Genomic DNA, 11,677 nt, shown 5'->3' on the forward strand with positions numbered 1-11,677 from the left:
TCTCCAACGGCTCCGTCCTCTTGGGCGCGAGGTCCGGAAAGTAGGAGTACACCCACGCCTATAAAACAGAATAGTCAATGACGATCTTCCAATCTTTGATACAAGAAAGGAATTTACGTCGATCTAAAGGAAGGTTCATACCTCCAACAGTAGCCCAGGTCCGACAGCGCCAGGAGAAGTCCCCTTCTCCATCAACTCCGGACGAACCATGGCCCTCATGAAGCGGATGAGGACCGCAAAAACCAAAAGTGACCCGGTCCCGGCGCCCTAGGGAACTCAGGTCGAAAGAAAGGGAAGAAGCTTCGTCGACAGACCTCTCACCCTTGTCTCCGAGGTAGATCAAGACAAGAACCACCAAAGCCACGTGACGAGCCCTCCGCTCATTTGTACAAGGAGGAGGAGCCGTCTCCCTCCCATCGATCACCACCGATGCCGGGTCTTCCCGCAAAGTAATCTCGAACATAGGTACGGGTACCAAACCCGCACCGCAACAGCCTTCGGCGCGACGGGTTCCGGCCGATCAACCTCCTCGCCTCGGCCGAATCCGCCCTCATGCCAGTCTCCGGCCACGTCATCTCCTCGGTCCCACACGGCAGACCAGAAACCATGCCGTAATCCTCCAAGGTGACCCCCACCTCACCAAAAGGCAGGTGAAACGTGGAAGTCGTGTCCCAGAATCGATCCAAGAAAGCGCGGACCAGGCTAAGGTTGGCCCGCAACTTCCTCTTCACGATATCCCTCCAGGACGAACCGGAGGACCAAACGCTCCACGCTCAATCATGGCCCTCTCCTCCTCCGACGATGTACCGCTCGTAATGCTCCATCATTTGTCGTATACCCCGAGAACGATAGGATGTTCCCGGCCTCCTATTATGATTTGAAACAAAGCTATCTTTAGTTTTGAATAAATTTAAAAGAGATTTGAACAAAAATAGAAAAGGATAGGTAATGAGTTAGGGAATTCCTATTTACCAAGCTCTTCACCGTCCTGTAGGACAAGTGACCCTCTGCAGCCCACACAAGGTGCCTACTCTCCGTGTCTCGCCCACGCAGAGCACCTCTCAGCTGGCGACCTCCTCGTCCGAGATGGGCCCGTCTCGGAATCTCTTCCTCATCGCCGCCTCCTCCTCGGGAACCTCCTCTGCAGCGACCATCACCAAGCGGTGAAGGCACGCTCCAAAGCCTCCTCAACAACAGCGGCATCTACATCCATGGGATCTCTCCCGGAAGTAGAAGCATCGTCACCTGCAACGATTAAAGCAAATCCAGGCCGCATCACATGATGACAAGCCTTTGTTAAGTAGTATTTCGAGCCTTCAAGTCCCGGAAATCGCCCCTTTCTGCCATCCTTGGCCATATTCCCACCAAATCAATCACTCATGTGATGAATAGGGTCAAGTCAAGTCCAAGTCAAGACCTAGTTCCGAGTTTGAGTCGAAAATTCGGCAGCATTTCGCTATAACGGCGATTATGCCCTAAAAGGTGTCCTGCAAAAGTTGTCACAAACCAAACTTCCGAGATGGTAGGAAGTTTACCCATCATCCAAGGGTCCCAAATATCAAATTTCATCACAAATGGGCAATCCTAAGGCCATTTTCGAAGCAATTTATGATCTAGCCGTGAAACTAGTCTCAAAATTCGCTCAAGGGCTCAAAACTTGATGAAAATTCGAAGTAAATACATGGTTATGTTCCTAACATTGCCTACTACTCATTTCTAGTATCAATTTGGCATGACAAATCCATTTGGGGGAAAAGCCCCAAATTTTCGATCAAAAGGGTCGAAAACCCTAATGTTCGCGGCTCAAAATTCGACAAATATGGAAGAGTAATGCAAGATTAAAGCACATACCTCGATTAGTCATATTTTAAGCAAGCTTTTGAATCCAACCTCGACGGAAATGGTGAAGATTTGAGAGAGAATGGAGTGATTTATGTTTCGAAATAATGAAAACAATCCTTCTGACTTTCGCGTTTTTACGCAGAATTGCTGAATTGGGGAACAGACGCAGCAGGTGCTGCGCCTCTTCCAAGAGACGCAACTCTTGTTGCGCCTCTTCCTTTGTTTCCCTCCATATGGATTTCCAAAAACCCGTTATGAGTTCGTTATTCGTGGGCCCATCTTTGGTGCGCCTCTTCCTCGATGACATTTTATCACTTTGGTCCGTTTCGACGATTTCCTTTCGTTCCGACCCGCATTTTATCCAGTCGACAAAGTATTTTGCGAGTATTGTCCAAGTTCATTTTATCCCGCAGCAAGATATTTGTGAGATTGCTCAATCATTTTACCAGTAGCGAGTAGTATTTTGCAAGATCTTTGCTCATTCGAGGGTTCCCTACGACGATCAAGATGTTCCTAGTCGTCGATATGTTCCCCAACAAGAGTTCGCTTGAGACCGACGCAAGCAGATTCAACTTCCAAATTTCGCCGAAGTTCGCTTGAGACCGACGCAAGCGGATTCCCCAGCAGTTTTACCGACGTCCTGCTGTTTTCAATATCTCTTATTCCCGCAAGTTCGATTAAGACTCGGTATGGTCTCTTCTTATGGTGGCGAGCTTCCTTACGTAGTCTAATGGACTTTAAACGACCCTCCCGATAGTCGAAAGACTCTAAAATGTTCCCGACGACAGGTCCTTGGCTCGGACCCCTTGAGCTGCCTCGCGTCGCCATAGTCGTCAGGTTGTAATCTTCGATTGACTGATGGCTATACTTTGACTTTCGCCTTGTCCAAGCCTCGGTCAAAGTGGGGGCTCTGTAGACACCTCGTTTCTGCACCCCTCGCAAAACCACCCGGTGATGATTGGGCCGCATGTTTGATTCGCGGAACGATTTGTGTGATTCGTAAGATTATCGTCAAGTGATTGCTCAAATATTAAACGTCAACCTCTTAGTTGTCATCTACGTGCCGATACGGTCGTTTTGGCAATAATTAGAGTACATTTGGAGTCCGGGTCAAAAACCGTCTCCATTTTTCGATAGTTTGTTAAATCCCCGAGTCGAATGTTGGAATGTTCCGGATATTTCTATTCCATATTTATCAAATTTTATCTTTTGGCAAACAATATCCCGTAATATTCAAAAGATAATCGAATTAAATCCGTCCTACCATAACTTAAACACGGAAATCTTTCTTAAACAGGAGGAAACCTCCTGGGAAGAGACGCAGCAGGTGCTGCGCCTCTTCCAAGAGACGCAGTGGCTGCTGCGCCTCTTCCCAGGCCCTTCTTTGCATGATTTACGTATCTTTTTTATATCTTTCCGAGATTCACTTCCAAAGAGTCTCCGAAACCCTATTCCTTCACGTGATTAGTATAAATAGGAGCATTCGTTCCTCATATTTCTCACGCGAGTGTCCGCCCTTCTCTTCTCCCTTTGCATTCTAGACTTCGTTCTTACTAATTGGCGCCTACGTGCTTGGACTTCCGACCACGTAAGCTCGGATCTTTCCGGGTACCAGCCTCTCCGTTGCATGACCGACCAATTTGACCACTACACTCAATCAATCTAATTAATCAACTTGTTAAATCGTTTTCCTCTTTCGAGGGCACTCTTTCCTTGCATTCGCGTCGAGCATCACTAATCGATCTTCTTAGTTCTTCTCGTTCCGTCAACATGTAAGTCTGAGGGTGTATATTCCCTTTATTTATTGTATTTTAATTATTGTATAACAATTGTAAGGTTTATGTCGAAAGTACCTCATTAAAACCGATTTCAAAACCATCTTTAAAACCTTTTTTTTTTGCGGATTTCCGGTGAGACGGACGTCGAGAAAAGACGCAAAGAATCTGCTGCGCCTCTTGAAGGAGCGCAGACACTGCTGCGCCTCTTCGTGAATTTGCCGCAGATTCTGCTTCTTTTCTTCTTCCTCCGTCCTCTCGTAATTCGTATCAAATTAATTTCTCTTGTTTTGTTCGTACATTAATTCGTTCACATGATAGTTTGATAATTCATATGTATATTAACCATCACCATTAACATGTTTAAATCGTCATAAAACCGACTTAAATCCCTTATAATTCATATTTGCGGGTTTTCGTCATTAAATTCAAGTTTCGGGTTTTAGAAATTCAATTCGTTCATATTGAGTTTCTGGGATTCGTTGTTGATATATTTTCACCTGTTTGTTCATTAATCCGTCGTCATTCATCATGTTTAGTCTAAATCGTTTAGTTAATCGTTAGTTTAATTAATCATTCATTAACATCGACCCTTCACATAATTAATCCGTCTTATTTCCGTCTTAACCATGTTTTCTTGTTTTATGACCTAATTCATATGTAAATAATCCATTAATCACTTTCACCCGAATCAAAAATCATAATCAGTCCATTAATTTACCAATTAATATTAACGATTTGCGATTCGGCTTCACGGCCCGAACGCCCCTGGAACAGACACGCGCAAGAATCGCCTGCGCCTCTTCCAAAGGGCGCGATGTCTCTTGCGCTGTTCAGGGTGATTTGTCCCCTGAATTCCGTTTCGCCTTGACCTAGTTTGTTGATTATGTATAAACTAACTATTATTCGTATTATCACCTTCGATCGTCGTGTTTTATCCTTTTATTCTTTTATTCTTTTTTATCAAATTATCCGTTTTAGCGGTATTTCCGACATAAATCACTTTGTCTCCAATGTAATTATTGTAATTTTCATTATTGTAATTTATCGTTATTGTATTTATCCTATTTCTTGTATGTTTTCACATGTAATTGAACATTAAATCCTACTTCAACATTAATTGTATGCTAATTATTTGTCAACCGACTTAGTATTAATTCTCACATGTTAGGATTAAAACTTGGATGTTGCATTGCATGCATATAACCGACGATATATCGAGTACGAATAAACTCCCTAATCATTAGTAGAGGCCGCTATCGAGGCGGGCGGGATTAGGTGTTCGATCAAAAGAGCTTCCTAATACGTACCCTCACCCCTTACTCCAGATCTCCGTGAGCACCAGTGTTCATTGGCATCCACGAGAGTCATTCTAGACATAGAATGCTAAGGGTAACGATTGCTTAGTGTTCATGTCACTACTTTGTGTCTTGACATGACACGAGGTATTCGAACGGTTCCAATTTCCCATAAAAATTGGTGGCGACTCCACAAATGCAAACGCTTGTTTCGAGCCCCTTCACCAAGCGCCCCGTGGGCGGCCCGCTGTCCACACTTAGGGTAGGCATTTTGTGCTTGACTCGGGTTTGATCCGTGTTGAGTCGGGATTTGAATTTGGAGTTGGTTTTTGGCCCGGTGTCGGTTTTTACTTTAATTAGTGTCATTTTAATTCAAATGGCATGATAAAGACATTCATGGCATTATTTTTGACACTCGAGACTCGGGTTGAGTCGAGTTGATTCGAGTTGCGGGTTTCGAATCGGTTTTGGGTCCGAAGACTGTTTTTACTCTAAGTAGTGTTGTTTTAATCCAAATGGAGTTAGAAAACCATTTTTGAAATCATTTTTCATATCCGAGTAGTGCACTAAATCGTCTCATGTATAGTCAATCCACGCACGCATATCAAAAACACGTTATAGTCCGATCATCATCGGGTGGTTTTTGGAAGGTGCAGATACTGGGTATCTACAAGTGTCATCCTCAAACTAGTGCTCAGGTAGAAGTTTCTAATCGGGAACTTAAAGAAATTTTAGCGAAAGTTGTGTCTAAATCACGAAAATATTGGAGCATAAAATTAGATGATACTTTATGGGCATATAGGACTACATTTAAGACACCGATTGGTACATCGCCATATCGTTTAGTCTATGGTAAGTCTTGTCACTTGCCTGTGGAGTTAGAGCATAAACCATGGTGGGCAATTTGTGAACTAAATTTCTATTCTAAACTGTGTGGTGAGAAATGTTTGTTGCAGTTAGATGAGCTAGAGGAATTTAGGCTAAATGCCTATGACAGTGCCTGTATCTAAAAGGAGAAGACCAAGAGGTGGCATGACAAGCGAATCATACCGCGCGAGTTTCAAGTTGAAGAGAAGGTGCTGCTGTTTAATGCCCGACTCCGTCTATTCCCTAGTAAGTTGAAGTCCAGGTGGAGTGGTCCTTATACGGTCATTTCTGTTTCCAAATATGGGTCAGTTGAGCTAGAGAACTCCGCGGGAGTAAGGTTTATGGTAAATGGTCACCAAGTAAAGCACTACTATGGGACCAATGACTTTGTTGGAGTGGTCGAGTTCCTATACGTCGAGCCTATTTCTGAGCCAGAATATTGAGGTAAAAAGGGTCGAGCGGGACCTTAAAAACCAGCGCTGACCGGGAGGCAACCCGGATTGTATACGTTTTGTAATTTAGAATTTGGACTCTTTAATTAGTGTGTGTTTGCTTTAATTGCATTTTAGTTTAGGACTTGTTACCGTGTGCCTATAAAATATTTGTGTGCGTATTCCGCCTTTTGTTCGAAATTTGTGGGTAATTTTCAGATATTATGCCAAGGCGGTTCAAATTTACGACTTTTACGCACAAAAGCAGGAATTCACGCTGCATGCATATAGGGAAAAAGTCGATCGACTGGAAATATTAGTCGATCGACAAAACTGAAAGTGCAGCTTATAGGGAAAAGTTGATCGACTGAAATTTTAGTCGATTAACCAAACTGCAAGAGAGGATTCTGGGAAAAAGTCAATCGACTACAATAGACAGTCGATCGACTATTTTGAAGACTTGTAGCGTGTTTCATACATAAAGGGGAGTCTTATTTATTCATTCATTTAAACCAAAACAAAAGAAGAAAAAAAGACGAGCAACGAAGCAGCGACACACAAGTCTTCTTCATCTCCTCTATTTTTCATCTTTCTCCCTTATTTACTCTTGCAATTTCCTCTTTATTTTCGTCTTTCTACCTCACACAACTAGTGTCCCCTTATCTAATCTCTTTTCCTCATTTTTTTGATGCATCAACCCTTTCATCAATTTTTTAATTTCGAAATTAGGGTTCATATTAGGGGTTTTCTTGTTTTAGTGTCCAAATCACGATTTTCATGCTTAATCTACCAATTTTGATGTCTCAATTAATTGATTTCAAAAATTAGAGTTAGGTTATTTTGATTTGGGGGATTCTTTATTTGTTATTAGAGCTAATTTCTTGTCCAATTTGTGCGATATTTTAAGAATGAAAGGAAGCAAGAAAAGAAGGACTGCTGGACAGTCGTCACGACGCGCAACAGCTCCGCACGAGACGAGCAGCAGTCGCGGTAGCCAGCCTTTACATTCTCAACCGAGCACTGATCTTATACCGTACACGCCTGTTCCGCCTATTGAAGGTCTTCGCGACTACCCCGAGATAATTTTCTCGTCTGAGTCGCAAAGGGGGTTATTTAGTGCACTTACGGAACATCCTATAGTTCCGACCCGTTTTCTAGACCGCAACGGTCTAATTTCTTTGGGTATTTATGAACCCGTTATTGAAATATAGAATGGAACGGGTATGTCCAGTTTAGTCAGTATGAGGGAATACACTTAGCAGACACCCACCCTTGAGTTTTTCAGTAGTTTTAAAATTTATGGTAGGGACTTTGACCCTCTGCTTGCGTTCATTTTTTCCTGTTTAATCGCGATTTTCGTATGACTTTAGCTGAGTTCGGCGCTCACCTTGGCATACACAGTGAGGGACCTTACACTGCCTCTCGGAAATTAGTTGAGCTCATGTGATCCGCCATTGCTGACCATTTTGAGGGTAGGAAGCGGGGTAAATTTGTTCACCATCTACCTATTCGTGTCTGGCTCCGCCTTATCGGCGGTACACTTTTTACTAGGAAAGAGTCTAATAATGTGAATGTTGAGGAGTTGTCCATTTTAGCTGGTTATCTAAACATTGATAGTGGACCTCGGCATGTCCTTAATATTGCTTATCTAGTTGCTCAACGATTCACTAATGTCGCGACTAGAGCCTTGTTTACCATTCACTGTGGGGGGTTAGTTACACATATTGCCCGCCGTCTTTTGCCTGATTTCCTCCGGGGTATGCTGCCCATCGGTCACGCAGAACCAGACCTTGATAGTTTGTGTCTACTTTCTGTGTCCTACGTGAAACATTTGAACTGGCTGACTGATGATTGTACATGGAAGATCTCCACGTACTTCTCAGTCCCTTTACCCTGTGACACTCTCCCGCCTCTTATCCCTATGTCCCATGTTAGGAATAGAACAGCCGGACTTCCTTTTCCCTCTTACCAAATTCCTTACTCGCTGCCCGAGAAGTCCACTTCTTGCTCTAGGTAGCCTTTTTGGTCCACTAAGGAGGTGGGTCAGTCCTCTAGGGCCCCACATTCTTCTCTACGTGTTGATTCTACCCCTACTGAGACCGAGACTAGACCTCAGCCGGTATACCCGGCTCACTTTTTTTACCCCCTCCTTTTGTGCCCCCACTGTTCATAGACCAAGGGGCACGTGATTACCTTTTACTTGACATGTGCAGGCGTATAGCTAGGATGTAGGTAAACCAGGCTTTAGCCGGGTTCCCTGTGTACGACCACTATGCCCGTTTCAGACGGTTGCCACCGCCTGGATGGCCATACCCATCTTACTACCGTCACCCGGAGGACGGGTACCCTGTTATTGCTACAGAGGAGGAGGACTCAGCTGAGGTGGAGGAGCAGTACCGTACTGGGCTTGCTTCACGTTCCCGAGAGAGGGAGAAGGACAACGCTCACTACCTTGCGGGGGACGACTAGTAGTCGCTTGCTACGACCTCCCCTTGTTGTTGGTTGGTTTGGGGAGGTCTTTTGCGCGCCATATATTGTGAGTTTCTCTTACTTCTCTTCTTTACTTGTTTGCATCTCGTTTTGCGTACCCCTTTCCCATATATTTTGATGCTGCTGGTTGTTTGCTGAGCACAATGGGGGCATTGTGTGATTTTTTTTTTTTTTTTTTTTTTGAGAAAACCCATCAGGGTTAATGCATTTCATGTATGTTTAAAACAGCAATATCAACAATGTCTTGCGGCAGATCTATAGACCAAGCATGCCTACCAATCAACCAAGGAGACACATGGGCTAACTCGTGTGCCACCCTATTACACTTCCTACTTGCATAAACAAATTTAATAGAATCAAAATAAGGAACTAACAACCATATCGCTTCATAAATAGCAAAGAGCTCTGTTCGGCCTTTCCTTCGGTGCTTCAAATCCTCAGCCACGCCTAAACAGTCCGTCTAAATGGTGACCTTCTTGCTCCCTGCCTGCCTCACCTCTTTTACCCCAAGCAACACCGCTTCCAATACGGTAGGATCCCCACCACCTCGCTGCTGGACTGTCACGCCCCAATTTACCACCCCATTTACGTCCCTACACACAATACCCCACGCCACACCATAACCCTCTTGAATACCCGCATCGACATTGATCTTGGCAACCCCATTCTCCGGTTTTTTCCAGCCCAGCCTAGCAACACCTCCCTCATGCCCAATAGCACATTCCTGCACTTCCGCCCTCATCTCCCACATTAAGCCACTAACTCTTTCCATCACCTTTCCCTCACACCACAATCCTTCATCAAACACCATTTTGTTGCGCCCCTCCCATATGGCCTAACTCCCAACCATGAGCTTTATCCATAGGTCACCATCAGCATCCTCCATCATCACTTCAACCCACTCTCGCACTCGCTCGAACCCCACACTGTCCAAAATATCTAGACCCAAGCCCTCCCAAATACCTTCATTCCACCCGCAATCTCTTATCAAATAAAGAAAAGATTCCGGTATAGATTGACATCTTGGGCAGCAAGAATCAGCCTCCTTAATGCATTTCGATTATTCAAATTGCTCGCTAAAGCTTCATGACACAGCTACCAAAAAAAGATCTTGATGCGCGGAAACACTGGGGGCTTCCAAATCTTATTCCACAGCCACATGTCTCGTCTATAGTCTGATTGTTCCTTCTGACTCGCTCCGTCACAGGCTAAGAGTCTGTACGCTGATTTAACCGAATATATGCCATTCCTTTCGGGGTCCCAACACCAATCATCCTCTGTATTATGTTATGACAGCCGGATTTTCAGAAATCGCTCACTTTCAAATGGGAGAAAAAGCTCATGAACTATGTCATAATTCCAGCCTGACCCTTCCTCATTCATATGCTCAGCCACCTTCAAAAGTGGACTAGAGTCACCCCTGGGACAAATAGCTTTACGCGAACTTGTCCCTAGGATCCATGGATCAGTCCAGACATTAGTGTTGAGACCATCACCCACACGTTTCCTTATGCCCATGTCCAGGACAGTCTTAACACCAAAAATACTCCGCCATATATAGCTTGGATTGGTTCCAATTTCTGCTTCCATAAAATCACAATGAGGGAAATACTTGCCTTTGAGCACACAAACCATCAGGGTATCATCGTTAGTCAATAACCGCCACGCTTGTTTACCTAACAAAGGCTCATTAAACTTATTGAAATCCCGAAAGCCGAGTCCTCCCTTGGTCTTTGGCCTACACATACGGTCCCAGGATATCCAAGCCCTCTTCTTCTGTCCTTGGTTCGAACCCCACCAAAACCGTGTCACAAGAGATCGTAATTCCTCAAAAAAATTAGCCGGTAACTTAAAGATAGTCATCGCGTAAGTGGGAATGGATTAAGCTACTGCTATAATCAAGATTTCCCGACCTGCTTTACTGAGTAAAAGTCCCTGGCATCCTTGTAACTTCTTACTAATTTTATCCCTAACAACCTTTGTGATTACCGCCTTCGAGTGTCCAACTATCGTTGGCAACCCAAGATATTTCTCCTGCACACTTACTACACGCCCTCCGAGGACCGCAGCCACCTGATTCCGCTTGCTCAAGCTCGTCCCTTTACTGAAAGAAACCGTCATCTTATCCTTATTTACCAGCTGTCCGGACGCCAACTCATATACATTAATAATATGCAAAATCTCACGAGCTTCAGTGACATTTGCACGGGCAAAGCAAATACTATCGTCATCGAAGAATAGGTGCGACACCATAGGTGCTCTTGGTGCTACCCTCATGCCAAGGATGACACTCCTTTCCATAGCACCTCTGATCAGATTAGAGAAAACCTCAGCACAAAGAATGAAAAGATAAGGGGAAATAGGATCACCTTGTCGCAGGCCTCTTGTCGGTCTAAATTCAGTAGAAGGTTGGCCATTCACGAGCTCACTATATGAGACCGTCTTAACACACATCATCACCCGATTAACCTAACAAGGATCAAACACCATCCTGATCAAAACTACCTCAAGAAAGCCCCACTCCACTCTATCATAAGCCTTAGCCATATCAAGCTTTAGGGCCATATGGCCTCCTCCACTTCACGAATTTTTCATATGGTGAAAGAGCTCGAAAGCTACAAGAATATTATCTGAAATAAGACGACCAAGAGTAAACGCACTTTGATTTTCCGAAACAATTTCCTCAAGAAATCTCCTTAATCTATTAGCTAGGACTTTCGATACAATCTTATAGACCACATTACAAAGACTAATCGGTCTGAATTCACTCATTTTTTCCGGATTAGTTGTTTTTGGAATTAAAACAATATGGGTCTTATTATAAGCAGTACGAAAAGATCCTCCATTAAGGATACCCAGCGAGGTGCGGATAATCGAGGGACCGATAATATGCAAATAGGTTTGAAAAAATAGCCCGTTCATGCCATCCGGTCCCGGAGCCTTAAACGGATTCATCTGTTTTAAGGCTTCAATA

The 11,677-nt window shown here is 44.1% G+C and overlaps 1 protein-coding gene across 1 annotated transcript; it reads right to left on the reverse strand.

The window, feature by feature from the left end:
* Nucleotides 1–9,538: 9,538 nt before the first annotated feature.
* LOC141631033 (putative mitochondrial protein AtMg00310) lies at nucleotides 9,539–10,566 on the reverse strand. Its single transcript, XM_074443759.1, has 2 exons — nucleotides 10,023–10,566; nucleotides 9,539–9,666 (listed from the first exon to the last, which is right to left on the reverse strand). Exons 1-2 carry the CDS (start codon nucleotides 10,564–10,566, stop codon nucleotides 9,539–9,541), a joined length of 672 nt encoding a protein of 223 aa, XP_074299860.1.
* Nucleotides 10,567–11,677: the final 1,111 nt, after the last annotated feature.

Source organism: Silene latifolia, chromosome Y, assembly GCF_048544455.1.
Source record: "Silene latifolia isolate original U9 population chromosome Y, ASM4854445v1, whole genome shotgun sequence".
Classification (NCBI taxonomy): domain Eukaryota; kingdom Viridiplantae; phylum Streptophyta; class Magnoliopsida; order Caryophyllales; family Caryophyllaceae; genus Silene; species Silene latifolia.

Coding starts and splice junctions, on each gene's coding strand:
- LOC141631033 (XM_074443759.1), bottom strand. CDS start 10,566: ATGACTATCTTTAAGTTACCGGCTAATTTTTTTGAGGAATTACGATCT. Junction 9,667..10,022: donor GCTTTTTCTCCCATTTGAAA/GTGAGCGATTTC, acceptor GGTGGAATGAAG/GTATTTGGGAGGGCTTGGGT.